The sequence below is a fragment of the Chiloscyllium punctatum genome, chromosome 18 (genome assembly GCF_047496795.1).
Source record: "Chiloscyllium punctatum isolate Juve2018m chromosome 18, sChiPun1.3, whole genome shotgun sequence".
Taxonomy (NCBI): domain Eukaryota; kingdom Metazoa; phylum Chordata; class Chondrichthyes; order Orectolobiformes; family Hemiscylliidae; genus Chiloscyllium; species Chiloscyllium punctatum.
The window spans coordinates 79215580-79236036 of record NC_092756.1 but is presented as its reverse complement, the minus strand read 5'-3'; the positions used below and the strand labels follow the sequence as shown (position 1 = coordinate 79236036).

The 20457-nt window shown below is 39.8% G+C and overlaps 1 protein-coding gene across 8 annotated transcripts in view; it reads left to right on the top strand.

The window, feature by feature from the left end:
* The window catches only part of l3mbtl2 (L3MBTL histone methyl-lysine binding protein 2), a 106748-nt gene that overhangs the window by 65037 nt on the left and 21254 nt on the right, over nt 1-20457 (top strand). For 6 of the 8 annotated variants that reach the window (XM_072588531.1, XM_072588526.1, XM_072588525.1 and 3 more), the window contains 2 exons: nt 128-362; nt 7219-7287. In XM_072588531.1, coding sequence (XP_072444632.1) covers nt 128-362; nt 7219-7287 — 304 coding nt within the window. Of the gene's footprint in view, nt 1-127; nt 363-7218; nt 7288-12757; nt 15132-15169; nt 15982-20457 lie in introns of those variants that run through there. The other 2 variants (XM_072588529.1, XM_072588528.1) reach the window with 2 other exon arrangements.

The window sequence follows — 20457 nt, the reverse complement described above, 5'->3', positions numbered from 1 at the left end:
TGTGTTCCCAGGGCCTACAGTGCCATAGTAGACCTAAGATCTAAGGAGCAAAAATGTAACCTCCCTTTGCAATATGTTATGAGGCCTCAGATCGGAGAATTAAAAATGTTGTCACATTATTTTTCAGGACATTCCATACCATGGGTTTGAACCTGGAATGAAACTTGAGGCTGTTGACCTGATGGAACCTCGCCTAATCTGTGTTGCTACAGTGACACGCATAGTGAACCGTCTATTGCGGATCCATTTTGATGGATGGAGTGATGAATATGATCAATGGGTAGACTGTGAGTCCTCAGATTTGTATCCGGTGGGCTGGTGTGAGTTGACTGGCTATCAACTCCAAATGCCTGTAGATCCGGGTAAGATGCCAAAATGGTCACTGTTGCGCCATTTGGAGAAAAGACTGTATTTCACAGTATTATTTTTGTAACTCTTGTGATAGCTAATTAAATTAATTTATGTCTAGTTCCTCTCTCATCATAAATCATCATTTATACCCACATACTATAAAATAATACTCTGCTCCTTTGCCACAGAGTCTTTACATATCTCTAGCTTTCCTTCATTCAAGTTCCTACCTCCCTAAGTATATTCAGTCATCTTCAATCTTTTTTTCTTAACTATGACTTAGGTGGTAACCCTCTTGGTAAAAATAATGACTGCAGATGCTGGAAAGTCTCAGAATTAGAATGTCAAGTCCAACTCTTGAGGCTATAACACAGTATCTAGATTGATGCAGTTCAGAGGGGAGATTCTTCGCTATCAAAGGTACTCTGTCCAGAATGAGTTATTAAACAGCATTGTTCATGCTCTGTGGTGGATATAAGGAGATCACCAGGCATCACAATGAGCAGAGAAAGTTTGCTGGGATACTGCTTAAACCAAGTCATTATCACGTTGCAGTTCATAAAAGCTTACTGTACACATGTTGACTGCTATGTTTTCCATATTACAAGTAACTTTTAGTTCAAACATTGACTGGTAATTCATTGGCTATACATCACTTTGGCATTGCCTCTGTTCACAAAGGTGCTATTGAAATTCAAGTCTGCCTTCTTTTCCTCCACATTAACCTGTGGAATCTTTCAAGAATGTATACTTTACACCCCTGCACTTTATATTCTCACCATGCAGTGTCAGATTTCTAACAATCCTTGTAGAGGTCAATAAACGGAAAGAGCTGAACTTCCCAAATGAACCCAGTAGAAGAAACCAATGGACACAGTTTCACTTTTTGTACCGCCTACTTTAACAGTCAAACCAAAATCGACATAAATTTTCTGTCGATTCATGCTTCATTTATATTCAGTCAAACAGTAAATGGCACTTCAAAGAGCTGATGCAACAAAGATCTGCAAACAGTTGCTTTGTTGTACAGAAATTGAATATTGCTAAGAACCGATCTGTTGCTGATGGTTTTCACCTTGCAATTATTAAATGCATGAATATCAATTTTCAAATTATCACAATGTATACTACAGGAGAAAAGGATGTTTGATTGGTTGACAATTTGATTCTGATGGGCACAGGTGTAGTTTTGAAGAGTTACAAGCTCCTAAGCTCTGAAAATGTTTTAAAAGTGCAAGGTCTGAATGTATTCCTTTTCTTTTTAGAGAATTGGGTCCCTGAATATGAATGTCTGTAGCTTCTTGTAAGCATTATGATTGACTTAAATTGGTGGGTATTGGAGCTGTTAGCAGTTTGAGAATTGTTCAGCAAGCTCTGTCCAATTGCAGAATTACATCTAACAGGAAATATTTGGTTTGAATTTTGCTTCAGTACAGTCTAGACTGTGCCTATGACAAGTCAAATGAGTCTGATGTTTGCCTTTGATAAGCCAGTTGTTAGAATGATAGGTCTCGTGGATTTGCTGATAGTCCTTTTGAATATGTAAATATGTCACATCTAGCCCAAAAGACCTTCACTACTCATTCTTGCAGTAGTTAAGTTCAAATCTTCTTTTTTGTCACACAGAATGTTATCCTGTAGTTGCAGCTTTCTGTTTGATATGATTATCATTGATAGGGCACACCTCTTCAGAACCTTTTCTTTTCCTCATTTCATGACAGTCCTGATGACCTGGACTATTTTGAGTTGCTTTCAACTGAAAGCGTAATAACCCCTGGTGTGTAATAAATCTGGCTTTGAATAAAAACTGAGGCAACGGCAGTAACTTTACTATCCCTGCTCTAAAAACCCAGCCTTCAGTATTATTGCTTTTTAGCCCTGTCACCAATACAACTCCTTGCTTTCCTGCTTTGAGCACTCCCTCTTCCCAGGTTCGCAGAAACATGACATTTTTGTATCTTTTGTTTTAGTTGGGGTCTGTCTCAAAACATACAGGTGTCAAAACCAAAGATAGGGCAGACAACCGCTCTCAAACTGCTGATTTCGTCAGAGTATCTGTAGATATAGCACGAAGTAGATGATGCAGCTCTGCTGTTCCACCAGAGAGGAGGGTATGCTTTCCTCTAATTTAAACATCATCTTGAAATCCCTCTTCCTCTGCTCTCACTGCAAACTCTGCTCATTTGCCACAGAGTCTTTACAGATCTCTAGCTTTCCTTCAGTTTAAAACAACTTGTAAAATTCTCTTTATTTGACAATGAACTCAGTTTTAAACTCTATATCTACTAGTCCTCACTAAGAACTCCCCTATCTCTGTCCTTCTGCCTGCATTCCCTCTAGACTGAAATACTCCTGAACTACACTTCACCTAACAATGTGGGTTTACTTAACCAGATGGTCTGCAGTTGTTCAAACAGGTTGCTCATCATCACCTTCTCCAGGACAACTAGAGATGGGTTCCAATTCCAGGCCTAGCCATTTGAAACCCACATATTATAAAATAATACTCTCAAGTTTTCTTTGGCCTGTCACCCTTCTTGATGAAGTGCAATCTGTTCAGAACTCTGCCCTGCATAAATTGTTCCATGTTGCCCTATACTTGAATGAACTCTTTTGTCTGGTTCACAAATTCTTTAAAGACATTAACAGCTTGGTATGTGGGGACACTCTTAAGAGGATGATTAATTCAGCTTTCTGTGCAGCGTGGAGTGGAAATGCAATGAAATTCAGAGGTGATTGAAGGATTTCTTCATCAGAGGGGAGCAATAGGTAATCTCAAGGAAGCTTGAAGTATTTCAGGGATTGATGGTGCTGCTATTGGATGAGCTTTTGTGGGTGAATTTTCACCTGAACTTTTCTTTGCATTTCATTTAAAACCTGATGTAAAACTTGCCTTAATTTAGTCCTTGGCTGCAATGGGAGTTGAATTTAATAACCCATTATTAATTTTATTGTTTTCCTGATCTCCATGGTACTTGCATCAGACTCCTAGTCTGCCCCAAATTTAAAATCACAATCACAATCTTTCTCCCCATCTCTAAAAGCTGTACCTTTCCCATTTTATCTTTAGTGTTCTTCAATCCTCTGCCCTCCTGAATGCACTATCCTTTTGACTATGTCTGTAACCACTCCTTCCTTCATGCACTGACAGTTACTGAGTTTTCTGATGGCTACCTCGCTCTTTGGAAGTATTTATCTGGGAATTCTGGGATGATCACCATTTTTTTTCCCTCTTTCTAAAAGCCACCTCAGAACCTCCTCTTTAGCATGAGTTCTTCTATTCATCCAGATCTTAAGATTTCTTTTAAACAATATTTATTCACAATATTTGCATAATAAGGCAGTAGAGCTGCTTGCTTTGAGTGCAGTAGTTCAAAATTTCTAAGAATCCTGAATAGATGTTTGCTGAGGTCACAGTTACATCAATATGTACCTCAGAGGCTCATCTGCACACTAACCTATCACTGGCCAAAGTTTCTGTCATTCTTCTGAACTCTAACAGTCTTTCTCAGTGTCTGAAACAAAAACCGAAATTGCTGGAAAACTTCATGTCTGGCAGTATCCGTGGAAAGAAAGCAGAGTTAATGTTTCTGGTTCAGTCACCTGTCTCAGCTTCTGCCTTTTGTAAAAGCATAAGAAAAATGATAGACGAGAGAAGGCCTATTTGTCTTAATTACTCAACTGCAAGGCTTGATGTATAATTATACTTCCTCTACTCCACTCAAATTCCTTATGATCTCCTGCACAGCCTGAAACCCAGAATTTAAAAAGCTCAGACTCATGGAGGCAAAGGTCAGAAATACATCCCTCTGGGCATCCTTTGGTGAATAAAACTAGTCTAATAAATTAATCTGTCTGACTGATCAATTGTATAGCATTTCCTATTAATATGGGATGGTCTCCATTCCAGCAAGAAACAACTCCAACTTTTCTTTGAAGGAAGTCTTGGACTGAAAAGTGGTGAGTAACATTTGTGCCACACAAGTTCAGACAATGACCAATAAGAGACAATCTAATGTCCTTGATATTCAATGGCATCACCATTGAATTCCCCACTGTCAACATCTTGGAAGGTCCCATTGATCAGAAACTGAACTGGACTCTCCAATAAAACAGTGACTACAAGAGCAGGTCCGAGGCTAGGAATACTATAGTGAGTAATTCCCTTCTGACTCCCCAAAGCCTGTATGCCATCTACAAGGCACAAGCCAGAAGTGTGATGGAATTCACTCCACTTACCTGGATGAGGGCAGCTCCAACAACACTAAAGAAGCTTGACACATTCTGGGACAAAGCAATCTGCTTGATTGTTCCCACATCTACAAACCTACTTTTTCCCCCCCGACCGTTGATGCTCAGAAGCAGCAATGTGTTCTATGTACAAGATGCATTGCAGAAATTCACCAAGATCCTTAGCACCTTTCAAACCCATGGCCACTTCCATCTAGATGGACAATAGCAGGATATACATGGGACATCACCACCTGCAAGTTCTCCTCCAATTGACCCATCATCCCAACTGGAAAGTATATCATCATTCTTTTAATGTCACTGGGTCAGAATTCACTCCTTAATGGCGTTGTGGTCAACCAACAGTTCAAGGCATCAGTTCATCAGCTGCTTCTTGAGGGAAGCTAATGCTAGCCACCCAATGATGCCCACATCCCACGAGTGAATAAAAGAATTTCAATAAATTGATATTCACTGCGGGAGTTGGCGACTATTCTAAGAGATCTTTTTATTTTACAGGAAGACCTTTTATTCTCCATCAGAGATGTGGATAGGAGCAAATTGCTCGATTTGATGCAATCATAGCTGGTTTCTGACTTCAATATTACTTTCCTGCCCTCTCCCCAAGGCCCTCAATTCCCTGAAAAACTAAACATTTGTTAGTCTCATTCTGAAATGTGTTTAATGACAGACCATCCGCAGCCCTCTGGACCAATGTTCTTGGGGAAAGACTATCTGGGAAATTTTAAGCTAATTTGATAGATAAAAGGCCAGCAGGATGAAACAGTAGTGAAAGGAAACACTGGAGAGTCATGCTGAGGAGGGATCTGCTAAGGGATAAATGCAAATCACTCGAAGATGGATTTGAAATGCATTTCTGTTTAAACATAGAGATTGTAGTACAGGTGACCATTACATCCATCACATCTGTGCTGGCTGTTTGAAAGAACATTCTCAATTGGTTCCCCTGGGTCTAACTTTATTTTCTTTGTCTGCAGCACTAAGTTCTTTGTCCTCCAGTTCGTATTCAACTCTTTTTTTTAAATTACCTCAGGCTGTGGCTTCCATCATCTTTCCTACCAGAGTATTTCAGATTCTAATGATTGAGTGGACATTTTTTTTCATTCTTGCTTCTAGCCTCTGGCAGTGCTTTTGTATGCATAACCTTGACTGACTTGGCAAAGTTGTGGTTATGGACCAGATCAGACCCCCATCAAAATATCTTAAGGTGGTAGTCTAGCTGCTAACCTTTTTTATTATTTAAAAGGCAAATGTAATGTGCTGTGTTCCAGGTGCAATTTGACTGGTCAAACAACTCTACGTTAAGCAAAACACAATTTATTTGAATGCTATATAGTCAAAATACAACAAAAGAAAGAAGATCTCAGATTACCTTAACTCTATTGGAAAACTTAACAGGATAATAGATACAGTAACTATCACTAACTAACTGTTCCAATATAGTAACATCCCATAAACACACCCTTTGGCAAAGGCAAATTCAGAAAAATAGATTTGTCTCTGGTAACCCGGCAGCAGAGAGAAACTTATAGTAGTTTTAACAGAGAGGGGAAAGATCGGTTCTACTTCACAACTCTATCAGCTTCTGCCTTGTTGAGACTCCCAACAGCAACCGCTTAATGCTAAACCTAAAAACAGCTAGAAACCCTGCTGAGAGAGTTGGCCACACCTATCCAGGCTGCTTCCAGTGTTCCATTTTTCTTAAAAATGAAACCTAAGGTCCCTCATGCTGTTTACAGGCTTGCTAAGTAGACAGCTTGCTACCTCTGTCACAAAACATCTCTCTTTTCTTCAAAAAAAAACAAAATACCCTCTTAAAGTCACAGCATAAGCATATTATCTTGAAAACCTCAATTAGGTAATATCTTAATGATCTTCATTTCAAGAAGAACAGTCCTGTGGAGCGCTTTATCTTAAAGGTTGAACAGCTTCGGCCTTTGAAAATTGGAATTTAGAAGAATATAGGATGTATGTTGCTGATTCAGGTTCTTGACTGGCCAGCAGTGCAAGGATAAGTAGAGTTGAACATAAGTGACTCATAGTTGCAATTATCCTGTTGTTGATCATAGTAAAAGCCTAGTGAAGGCTTTCTCATCAACTGTCGTCTTGGTGGCACAGCGAGTGTAGTGAGGTGAGTGAATAATGTAAAGAGTGAGAAGTTAAACCATCAAGCAAGTACTTCTGTAATTATGAACCCATTATAGATAGATTAATGTTAACCCTGACTGTCATCCTTTTAGCTCCTGTACACCAATGAACATGAGTAGAGGAACTATGACTTTTGTATTTTCTTTCTTTACTGGTGACCCTAATGTTTATTTTGGGAGAAAGTGAGGATTGCAGATGCTGGAGAATCAGAGTCAAAAAGTGTGGTGCTAGAAAAGCACAGCAAGTGAGGCAGCATCCTAGGAGCAGGAAAATAGATGTTTTGGGTTGATGAAGGGCTTTTGCCCGAAACATCAATTCTCCTGCTCTTCGGATGCTGCCTGACCTGCTGTGCTTTTCCAGCACCACACTCTCAACTCTAATGTCTATGTTCTCCACTCTCATCCAAATTGCCTTTGGGAGAATGGGTGTTTATTATAGAACACTAATATTTCTTTTCATTTATTCCAGCTCCTGAAAAGCCTGCCACTAAATCGACAGAAGCCAGTAAGACAAAGAGGAAACCCTTTGGGAAGAAAAGTAAGTCTTCCCATGTTGGTTTATTTTTTCCCAGATTAAAATGGCAAAATTGAAGTGTAGCTCTGGGGTATAGAGATGATCAGAAATGTGAGTCTCCATATTTGGTGCCCCTGGTGATTCAGATATGGACATTAACTTACTAAACTGTCTTGCCCTCCAAATTATTCTATGAGATATCTTGAACATGAGGCTATCTGAAAGAATTTCTTTTAAGGCTATTTTAAATTAAAGGGTTCAAGTGACATTATTCTGATTTTAGAGTCATAGAGATGTACAGTATGGAAGCCAACCCTTCGGTCCAACTCGTCTATGCCAACCAGATATCCCAACCCAATCTAGACCTACCTGCCAGTACCCAACCCATATCCCTCCAAGTCATATACTCATCCAGATGCCTTTTAACTGTTGCAATTGTACCAGCCTCCAACACTTCCTCTGGTAGCTCATTCCATACACCCTCTGCATGAAAAAGTTGCCCTTTAGGTCTCTTTTATATATTTACCCTCTCACCCTAAACCTATGCCCCCACTGTTTATTTATTCATCTGTACTGAATGCTGCTGTACATGGTCATCATAGGTATACATGACTCTGACTTAAAGACACATTAGGTAAGGAGTAAACTATCTTTGTGTGTTCATGTCTTTATGCTCTGTCTTCCTGAGGCAGCATTACAGTCTGTTCCAGAGTTCTGGTGTAGTCTTAACTTCACCCACACTGTGGTATTTGTACTCAAAAATATAAAGCTCTGTGACGTAACTGCAAGGTTCTTTCAGGATTGCCCATGCATATTATTTGGAAATGGGATGGGGTTGGGGGACATTCCCAGAGTAAGAGATAGAGCATCCAGGACTCAGATGAGGAGGAATTTCTTCACCCATTGGGTATTAAGTCTTTGGTATTCTGGTGGAGTTTTAATCATGAAATATGTTCCAAACAGAGATAACCATTGTTTTTACATTGCTAAGTTACCTCAGGATATGAGCATAGTATGAGTAAAATGGTGTCAAGGTAAATAATCAGCTGTGACCTCGTTGAATGGTGAAGCAGCCTCAATGGGCTGAAATGGCCTATTTTTCCCACGTTCCCACATCCCTTAAATTTCAGTGCCTCACGGATAATTTGGTGCTGAACATTTTTTTAAAGACACTACTTTTTTTTATGTCTTTTACTGGAGTCCGTAGAATATAGTCATAGAGTTCTGGATTAGTGGTGCTGGAAGAGCATAGCAGTTCAGGCAGCATCCAAGTCCATGAGTCCAACTCATCCACATCAACAGCCCATCCTGATCTAGTCCCATTTGCTAGTATTTGACCCATGTGCCTCTTAAACCCTTTTCTATTCATGTACCTATCTAGATGCCTTTTAAATGTTGTAATTGTACCAACCTCCTCCATCACCTCTGGCAGCTTGTTCCATACATGTATCACCCTCTGCATGAAAATGTTACCACTCAGGTCCTTTTTTTATCATTCCCCTCTCACCTTTAACCTGTGCCCTCTAGTTCTATGTTAATAATGAACCTTTTATATGTTACCAGGGTAGCCTGATTATGTTACTGTATTTTACTAATCCAGAGACCTGGAATAATGATCCAGAAATGTGGGTTCAAATCCCACCCCGAAATTGGAGAATTTGGATTCAATTTACTTAAGTGCTAGTATTCATAATGATGACCATGAAATTACTAAATTGTTGACAAAGAGAGCTGCCTATTTCAAAATAAGTCTGCCATTTCTACCTCATCTGACCCATGTATGACTCCAGACCAACAAAGAAGTGCATCTGTCCTCTGAAAAGCAAGTCATTCCATGGTATTCAAGAGTTTGGCTTGTCACTACTTTTTCAAAGGCAGTTAGGAATTGGCAGCAAATGTTGGCCTAATCAGAAATGTCCTCATGAGTTTTATTTTTAAAGCCATAGACTGGCATTGCTATTAATAAACCTTTACTCTTACCATAAGCTGATGAAATCAAGTCATGTGACACCAGTTTATAGTCCAACAGGTTTATTTAAAATCACAAGCTTTCAGAACGCTGCTCCTTCATCAGTTGAAATTTTTATCTGACGATGGCACAGTGCTCCAAAAACTTGTGACTTTAAATAAAACTGTTGGACTCTAACCTGGTGCGACTTTTGATTTTGTCTACCCAGTCTAACACCAGCACCTCCACATCATCAAAAGATGCTATCACATTGGAGTGCCTCTTTACTAAAATTAGTTTTACAACTTTGAACCTTTTTAATTACAAATAATTATAAAACAACAGACATCATTATACAATATACAGAGTTGAATTAACTTTAGTAGGGCAGACTATTAGCAAATTATTCTCTCCTATATTTACTGCCTCCTGTAAATTCTATTTTCCTAAGTGAAGTAGAGAAAAGTTGCATCTACCAGTGAGCCAGTTCGCTTAACCTTCATCTCATCAGAACTCATTATTTAAATAGTTATATTAAAAACCATCAAATATTTATCACACAACTGCATAGTAACAACCAATTTGAAATTATCAAACAAGCTCATAACGTGATTTATCTCCAACTGCTGGAAGCAATGTACATTTATACACAGGGACCCATTCTCTGTAAACAAAAGAAATCTATTCCAGTTTGTCCCTTCTTTGAATTATGTAGGAGCTTGGGAAGCCTGCAGATTTTTTGGTACTTTCTCCATGACTACACCTAGATCAGTCAGCTCGTGCTACTTTCTCCTCTAGACCACGTTATTGTGAATTTGGCATTTCTTGTGTTTTTGTCCTGTTGATTCCAAGATGAGAAGCTTTGGCAATAGATCTATTTTCACCCAATGTTCAAATTCTGTCCTATGAAGCAACTGTTGGTCGATATTTATCAATTGATTTGAGATGGCTTCCCTAAGATGGTTGAGCTGTGCAGGCCACAGGTTCTTTGAGTTTCACTGTCAATCATGTGCCACAACCACTTTCCACACAACTAGGCTAGACTAAACAACAAAACATCTTCAATGGGTTTGGCTCTGATTGGTCATGGGTAATTCATTTAAGATAAAAATTGAGGGACAGTAGTTTGGTTATATAAATTGAAATGTGTAGCATTGGACTTGGACATGGCTGACAAGAAAAGACATTTTTAGAAATAAACATTTGACTATGGATCAACCTTTACAATAGGGGCTGTTAATCTTCAGGATAAGTTTGGAAAATGTCTGCTGTTACCCCCAAATTTAAAAAAAAATAACTGCCAAATTGCTTAAAACCTCTCAAGATCATCTTGTAATAAATGCTGAAAATGCTTGGTCACTATCTTGGGTAATTAGATTACTTTCAACTGTAAATGCATGGTGCAATGATCTTGCAGGTCATCTTGCTTTATTGGAATTTTATTGTTTTGGTTTCTTACTGTCCTGTAAATGTTGCATGGATGCAGTGAAGACAAACCAGTTAGACCTAAATGTCTGTGTTTGAGTTAATGGTCTACATGAATCTTATCTTCTCACCCCATCAAAATAACTTCCAATTATTTTCATACACTTACTTATTTTTCACAGAATGTAGATGCCAGAGGCTAGGGTTGTATTTATTGCCCATCTCTAATTGTCCTTGAGGAAATGGTGGAGGGCTGCCCCCTTGAACCACTGTAGCCCATGTGGTGTAAGTGCATCCACAGTGATATTAAGGAAGGGCATTCCAGGATATTGACCCTGTAATCGTCAAGAAAACGTATAAACTGTAATTCCAAGTCATGATGGTGTTTGCCTTGGAGGGGAACTTGCAGGTGCTAATAGTCCCATGCATCCACTACCCTTGTCCTTCCAGGTGGTAGGTGCTGAGAGTTTAGATGGTACTATTGAAGGAACTATGGTGAATTGCTGAAGTGCATCTTGTAGATGGTACATGCTGTTGCCATTGTGTATTAGTGATTGAAGGAGTGAATGTTGATGAGATATCAATCATGTGGGCTCCTTTGACCTGGGTGGTAGCAGGTTTTTTGATTGCTGCAGCTGCACCTATCCAGGCAAGTGAAAAACATTTCATCTCACTCCTGAATCTTGCCTTATAAATGGTGGACAGGCTGTGGAGAGTCAGATTATTTTCTTGCTGCAGAATTCCTAGCTTCTAATCTGCTCTTGAAGCTACAGTATTTTTATGGCTACTGCAGAGCAATTTCTGGTTAATAGTAACCACAGGAAGTTAATAGTGGAGGACTCCACAATGGTAAGATCTTCAAATGTCTATAGAAATAGCTGCAATCTCTTTTGTTGGAGAGCATTGTTGCTTGCTGCTTTTGTATTATTTGCCACTTAAGCCAAACCTGAATGTTCTCCAGGTTTTCCTGTATATGGACCAAGACTCCTTCAATATGTGTGGAGTCACGAATGGCGATAGTTCCCATCTCTGGTCAAATAATGGAGGGATTGTCATTGCTGGTGCAGCTGAAGAATCAATCTTGGACATTTTTTTTCAGAATGGTGTTAAAAAGGCAGAATTAAAAGCACTCTGTGAATGCATATAACATTCACAGTAAAATATATGAATTAAAGGTGCTGTTAGAAATAGTAGAATGTTATTTATTTGCTATTATGGAGCTTTGCTGCAGGGTGACCAGGACTGGGAACTGAATATTTGAGGACCTATGATATTTAGGAGGGATAGAAATGGAGGAAAAAGAGGTGAGACAGTAATGATAATAAGGGATGGGATAAATGTATTCATGAGACAGGATCTCTGATTGGAAGAACTTGATATAAAATTTGTTTGCGTGGAGTTGAAAAAACAGCAAGAGACAGCAGATATTGTCAAGAATGATTTATAAGCCAACAAACAGTAGTGATAATGTATAGAATGGTATCAGTCAAGATATTATAGGTGGTAAGGTGAATGCCATAGTTATGGGTGACTTCAATCCATGTATTGTCTTGATAAACCTAATGAACACCATTGTGGAGGAAGACTTCCTGGAGTGTAAGAAAGTTCTCTGGAACAGCATGTTGAACCAACTGGGGTACAGGCTCTTTGAATGTAATCTTTTGGAAAGAGAAAAGGCTAATTAATAATGTCGTAAAGAACTTTTTAGGGAATAGTGATCAAAGTATTGATAGAATTTTCCATTAAGTTTGACAAAGATGTAGTTTAATCTGAATCAAAGGTCTTAGATCTAAACCAGGGCAATTACAGGATCAGTTGTACTGATTCTTTGGTCCAACTCGTCCATGCTAACCAGATATCCTGAATTAATCTAGTCCCATTTGCCAGCACTTGGTCCATGTTCCTCTAAACCCTTCCTATTCATGTATCCATTCAGATGCCTTTTAACTGTTGTAATTGTACCAGCTTCCACTACTTCCCCTGGCAGCTCATTCCATACATGCGCCACCCTCTGTGAAAAAGTTGCCCTTTGGATCCCTTTTAAATCCCCCAACCCCCATCAACCCTAATCTTATGCCTTCTCGTTCTGGACTCTTTCTTCCACCCCCCCCACCAACCCAGGTAAAAGACATTTTCTAAAGGGGGAGGAGCAGACAAAGGAAGCTCATGGTGAGGTCCATGCAGGAGAGAGAAAGAAACCCACACTGCTGACTGATACAGCAGTGAAACCTGCACAGTTACTGCCTTTGCTGTTTGAATTCATGTATCGCTAGACATCAGTTCATCTGGAAAAATTAACAAACAGTGAAATTCACAATTGATCTTGGAGGAACTGTTTGGGAGAAATCACAGCACAGAAACAGATAAGTGAATATTTTAAATGTGGCCTTACAGTAAATCTGCTATAGTGAGTAGAGTGGGTTCTTTCTTGATTATATGTTGCGATATGTCTCTTGATTAAACTTAAAAATACAAGCCATAACTATTGATTGATTTTAACCAGGACCAATGTTTTGTAGAGGAATAAGTCAGAGTTATCTTCTGGGTCTGTAGATTGAAAGACGCAGAAATAGCCTTTAGTAAAGTGATATGTTCTTCTTGTCGGTTGTGGGAGTTTAGGGAGCGTTTGTGGATTACTGAGGATTATAGCTGTAATAAATGCCATTGGTTGCGGAACCTATCAGATCAAATGAATCAGTTGGAGAGACAGAGGCAAAAAGGAATTTACAAGAGCAAGGGGATGTGATGGATGGCAATTATAGGAAGGGAGGAAAGTCGCAGAGACGGTCACATAGATGGGTTACTCTAGGAGAGGTAAGAGAGATAGGCAGTTAGTGCAGGAGTCTTCTGTGGCTATCCCCATTTCAAACCAGTATGCTTTTTGGAAAATGTAGGGGGTGATCGATTCTCAGGGGAATGTACCACAAACAGCCAAGTTTCTGGTATTGAGACAGGCTCTAATGCAAGAGATCAATTGTGTTAGGGGACTCTCTAGTCCGAGGTGCAGACAGATGTTTCTGTGACCAGCAGTGAAAAATCAGAATGGTGTGTTGCTTCCCTGGTGCCAGGATCAAGGATGTCTCGGAAGAATGTTCTCGCAGGGGACAGGGGCCAGGGGCCATCAGGACGCCATTATACACATTGGAACCAATGACATAAGAAGGGAAAAGGTTGAGATTCTGAAAGAAGGTTAGAGAATTAGGCAGGAATTTGAAAAGGAGGTCCTCTAGAGTAGTAATATCTGGATTACTCCCAGTGCAACGAGCTAGTGAGGACAGGAATAGGAGGATAGAGCAGATGAATGCAAGGCTGAGGAGCTGCTTTATGGGAGAAGGATTCACATTTTTGGATCATTGGAATCTCTTTTGGGGTAGAAGTGACCTGTACTCCACACAAAGGGCCCTATTCTCTCCCTAGTTATCCTTTAGTCCTTTCTCCATAGTGATAGACATTGCGTTTATTTTATTCTCTTCTCCCTCAGATGTGTTCTTGGAATGCTATTAATGTCCTCTGCTATAAAGTCTGATGAAAGTATAATTCAACATTTTTTTTTGCCATTTCCTGGTTCTCATCATTTCCCCAGCCTTGTTATCTAAGGAACTTGTGTTCATTTTAGCCCTTCTTCACTTTTATATTTGAAGAAGTTTTTACTGCCTGTTGTTATATTACTTGCTGGTTTGCCTTCGTTAACTTATTTTCTCCCTTTTTTTTGTTGTCATATTTCAGTATATGCAATTTTCTGGTTTACCACTAATCTTTACCACATTGCATGTTTGTTCCTTTCAACTGCATTCTGTCTGAGTCAATTTGATACTATCTTGGTTAAGCATGGTCAGTTTATCCCCTTGCTAGAATCTTCCTTCCGTACAGACATACATCTTTGCTGTAAGTTGTGAATTAGTATTTTAAACATTTGTTATTTCTGAAGTGTTATTTTTCTGCAAGCTTCCTATCCCAGTCCACACTATCTGTCTGAGCCGTCATTCCTAAGTAATTATCCTTATTTAAATTTAGCACAGTTGTTTTCCACATGCATTTCTCACTCTCAAATTGAATGCTGAGTCCTACCATGTCATGTCATGGTTCCCTCGTGGGGTGGGGGGAGGGGGGGAGCTTTTAGTCTGAGATTATTAATTAAACCCGTTTTATCTCCAAAATAGCCAGATCCCTGGTTGCATCCAACATTATTGTTCCAGAAAACTTAGCAGAGTGTACTTTAAGCTTCAGTTAGATTGGGGAAAAACAAATTGACGACAATAGCCATGAAGAAGAATTCTTAGTCCTTTATGGTTCGTCTACTGCCTTCTTTACATGTCCTCTTTATCTCAAGGTTTATTCTGTCATGTAGGACAAGTGCTGTTTGGAGATCTATAAACTACTCCTGCCAGTAGTGCATTCCCTCATTGTTATTTCCCCCAAATGGATTCTACATCCATTTGATCCTAGGTCATTTCTTGCTATCGTAGTGCATAATAGAATAACTAACAAAGTTAAACACCACCTTTTCCTTAGTTTTTATATTTTTCTACATAGTGAAAGATTAGAAAGTGTTGATTCTCAAACGGACTGAGGTGTTGTTCATAAGAACTGAAAGCCAGCAGTAAGCGATTCAAGAGGCAAAAGGGTAAGTTTGTCTTTATTGCAAGAGTTTTTGAGAACAGAAGTCAAGAAGTCTTATTTCAATTGTATAAAATGCAGGTGAGACAGTACCTGGGTATTGTGTGTCCTTCCTTTGCCAAAGGAAGGAGGTACTTGTCAGAAAGGGTGTGCAATGCAAATTCTTCTGACCGATTCCTGGGATGGAGGGATTGTACTATGAGGAGACTAGACCTGTATCCTTTGGAGTTTAAAGAATGAGAATCAATCTCAAACACTTACTAAATTCTCAAAGGCATAGAAAAAGTGCAGACAGGAAAGATATTTCCCTGGTTGTGGGGGTCTAGAACTGAGGTGATATTCTCAGAATTAAAATCAAACCATTTGGGATTGAGATGAGAAGAAACTTTTTAGAGTCACAGTCACATAGAGTCATAAAGATGTACAGCACAGAATCAGACCTTTCGGTCCAACTCGTCCATGCCAACCAGATATCCTAACCTAATCTCGTCCCATTTGCCAGCACTTGTCCCATATCCCTCTAAACCCTTCCTATTCATATACCCATCCAGATGCCTTTTTAAATGCTGTAATTGTACCCACCTCCGCCATCTCTTCTGACAGCTCATTCCACACACGCACTACCCTCTGAGTGAAAAGGTTGTCCCTTAGGTCCCTTTTATATCTTTTCCCTTTCACCCTAAACCTATACCCTCTAGTTCTGGACACCCCCACCCCAGGAAAAAGACCTTGTCTCTTTATCCTATCCATGCCACTCATTTTATAAACTTCTACAAGGTCACTGCCCCCCCCCCCCCCCCCCCCCCCCTCAGCCTGTAGCTCAAAACCTCCAATCCTGGCACATCCTTGTAAATCTTTTATGAACCATTTCAAGTTTCACAACATCCTTCTAATCAGAAGCAGACCAGAATTGCACCCAATATTCCAAAAGTGACTGAACCAACGTCCTGTACAGCCACAACATGACCTCCCAACTTCTGTGCTCAGTGCTCTGACCAATAAAGGAAAGCAAGTCAAACACCACTACCTCTATCCTATCTACTTGTGACTCTACTTTCAAGGAGCTATGAACCTGCAGTCCAAGGTCTCTGTTCAGCAACACTCACAGGACCTTACCATTAAGTATATGAGTCTTACTCTGATTTGCTTTTTCAAAATGCAGCACCTCGCATTTATCTAAGTGAACTCCATCTGCTACTCCTCAGCCATTGGTTCATCTGATCAAGATCTCTTTGTACTCTGAGGTAACCTTCTTCACTGCCCACTGCACCTCCAATTTTGGTGTCATCTGCAAACTTACTAACTGCTATTTTCCCTCGGAAGGAGAGTCCTTGGAACCTTCTACCCCGGAGGGTTGTAGAGGTTCAGGTGTAAAGAAAATTTAATGTTGACATTGATAGATTTCCTGTTACTGATTACTAAGGGATTTGGGGATAGTACAGGACTATGGATTGAGGTAAATGATAAGCCAATAATGAGTATAATGGTTCAGATATCAGAGGCTGATTTGCCTCCTTTTCTATGTTAAACTAAGACACTACCCTAAGGAACTTCCCCATAATTGTATCTGTGCTATACACCTCACTTCTCAAAAATTCATAAGAATTCATGTTAAAAAACAAAATCCAAGCTTTCTGATTTTGGGTATACACGTGTCCTGTTCATACTAAACTGTTCTACTGAAATGTTGTAAGATGGTGTCCTCTAATCCATTTGTTTTAAATCCTCTCCATCTTTAATTTAGTTCATAAATTTAGAAGATTTGCACTTTAGTTTGGTTTTAAATAGGTGATGTGTCATCTGATCTTGGTTAAAATTGAGTTTGCTGCCCACCCTTGCAACAATTCCTGTACAGCATCTAGATAATTTACAAGTTCTAGGTCATTGTGTCTAGAAGTTTCCTTCATGCAGACCTTTTGGGATTTTCAATTTTTATTAAGTTGACCAAAAATTCTTATTGACACAACTTGCCTGTTCACACTGACCCTTTCTGTCTGTGCACGTGCAAAGGTCTGAAGGTGGAGTTTGATGTCACATTTTCAGCTATTTATGTGCATTCTTCGTTTCTTGTGTGATCTCCAAGTACTGGACATATACTGAAGATTGTTGTTTTGCAAACCCCCCACCCCCCCAATCTGACTTCTAAAACAACCCTTAGTGTGTGATAGCTGGTGGAATTTAAATTCAATTAATGAAATCCATAATGGTGGCAATGAAATCACTATTACTTGCCATAAAAGCCCAAGCTGGTTCACTTATGTCATTTCAGAAAGGAATCCTACCAGCTTTTATATGGTCTGGTCTTTTCCTGACCTTGTGCTCTCATTTATAAGATTACCGGGTGGCATGATGGCAGAGTGGTTAGCACTGCTGCCTCACAGCGCCAGAGAACCAGGTTCAGTTCCTGCATCAGGTGACTGTCTGTGTGGAGTTTGCACATTCTCCCAGTGTCTGCGTGGGTTTCCTCCCACGCTCCAAAGATGTGCAGGTCAGGTGAATTGGCCATGCTAAATTGCCCATAGTGTTAAGTGCATTAGTCAAGAGTAAATATAGGGGAAATGGATCTGAGTGGGTTACTCTTAGGAGGGTCGGTGTGTACCTGTTGGGCCAAATGGCCTGTTTCCACACTGTTGGGAATTTAATCCAAACTCTTAACTACCGTCTGAAATGATCTAGAAAGCCACTCAGTTCAAGGGCTGTTCAGGATTAACAACTTGTTGATACTGACATCTGTATCCCATGAAGAATAAAAGGTGTGATATATAAGACTCTTAATTTTCTCTCAAGTTATTTACTGTAACATGATCTGCTGTCAAGGCTCGCCTTAATTTTTATTCTGGTTAATCTTTTCTGTATGGGTTGTTTTAGTTTTAGTTCCAAGTTGTTAGTTCTCCCTATTGTGGGGTTTTTCAGCACCATAACTGCCTCTTTTCCAGAACAAGAATTTCCCTAAAACAACAGTTGCTTTGTGATCTGCAGATTTGACTCCTGAGGGGGGAGGGGGGGCAGGATCTACAATGCCAGGGTATGTTTTAAAAATAACTTGATCTCCCATTTAAGCCCGAGACAAGGAGCCATTTATTCTCTCAGAAGGTTTTTGGTCTTTGGAATTCTCTTTCCCAGTGAGCAGATGAGACTGGCTCATTTAACTGTGTTCAAGGCTAAGTTAGATATATTTTTGATCACAAGGGAGTCAACATGTGGGGAAGTGCTTTTAAAGCCACAGTCAAATCAGCCATGATTTTATTGAGCTTTCAGCACCATTAATAAGTCAGATCACCTATTCCTGCTTCTATTCTTTGAAATAAATGCATGTTGTATCTTTTGTTTATCTGAGTGTTGACCTGTGTGTGTCTCCTGGAGTTTTAAGGATTTGAGCTCTCTCTCATTGAGGTGATTTATTGTTTAACACCTTTAACTTCATAACCTTTGGCAGCTATCAACATCGGTTTCATGTACTTCCAAACACCATGTTTGGATATTTTCAGATTCTTTGGCTGTAAGAAAGCTTTCTTGAGTGCTTGGCTGATAGCTGACCTGAAAAGAAAGCGTTGAAGTAGGAGCCATTCCAGCAAAAGGGCAAAATGAATTGTTCGTGTTGTATTAAATATGAAGTAGACAGGCGGGAATTGACAGAAACAAGTACCTGGTAGCCTCTGGCAATGACAAAACAAAGATAGTCATCCACATAAACTACAAATTATATTAACAATCTCTCTTCCTAAGGGCATCCCCACAGTTGAACAAGCTGCTGGAGAAAATCTCAAAATCTTCAAGACTCTTCTTTCGATTATTTCCATTTTAATACACTTCATTCTCAGGGCTACCATTTCAGGTTATGTCTGGTTAGCTAGTGCTGTTCATACAAATGTTGGCAGATTGCAGATTTTCATCTGTGATGCTGTAACAACTAAAGCAAGAAGAATCAGTGCAGATGTTAGATATTCTTATAGATGCAGAGTAGTCATAACATGCTTGGTGCTTCTGACTGACAGCTCATCTCTTTCAGGCTGAGACTTTTGACAAGGAAGAATATTGGGAGTTATAGAACCAAAGTGTACCTAAGATTCAGATCTGCTTTAAGCAGTGGGATGGACTTGAGAGGACCTGTTTCCCCATCAACCTGAAAAATTCTCAAATGAAATTCTGATCTCAGTTTGGGTTCACTCAACAATTAGACTGAATTGGTATTCATAGAGCAGTCCAACATGGAAACAGACCCTTCAGTCCAACTCATCCAAGCTGACCAGGTAACCTAGAATTAATCTAGTGCCATTTGCCAGCAATTGACCCATATCTCTCTCAACCCTTCCTATTCGTATACCCATCTAGATGCCTTTTAAATGTTGTACCAGCCTGCACCACTTCCTCTGGCAACTCTTTCCATACACGCACCACCCTCTGCATGAAAATGTTGCCGTTCAGATACTTTTTAAAATCTTTCCCCTCTCTCCTTAAACCTATGCCCTCTCGTCTGGACTCCCCCACCCTAGGGAAAAAAGCCTTGTCTATCTCAGTGTTTGCCACTTGATAGTCTGTGGTGGTAGTGTGTGGCCCAGTGCGTACAATATGTTGGCATCCCAATGTGTTGAATCATAAAAGTGGCAGGATGTGGGTTTGTTCAGCCATGGTTAATTCTTTTTGCTGTGAGAAACACCTACAGTCCTCTCACCATATTTGCTAGTATTTGTCCTGAGAACCTGAAGAGGAAAACCCAACTCTGAGTTATCTATTTATTGTTTTGGAAAAGGGTGAATGTTACAAGGGAAGCCCACGTAAAGGGGTAGCTAATAAAATGTCTGTGAGGCAGAGCAGCACTCTACCATAGTAACAGTCATAGAGGTCTACATCATAGATAAACGGTCCTTCAGCCTATCAAGTCTCTGCCAATCAAAAACAAGCACCTAACTATTCTAATCCCGTTTTCTAACATTTGGCCCATAGCCCTTTAAAGCCTTGGTTTCACAACACCACTATCCAGAGCCTTGGCACTTGTCATAAATGTGCTTATTTATTATATGCCCTGTGAATCCATGCTAAGTAGTATTCGATTCCTCTGCTTTTATCATCAGTAACTGCGAAACAAAGATGATGTCTGCCCAGTTTTCACAATTTGTGTGTTCTCAGCAGACCAATCCCAGAGCCACATGTATTTGGACAGATAGGCAAGAGTTGCCCCTGAGGAAGGTGGATGGGGGTTGCTG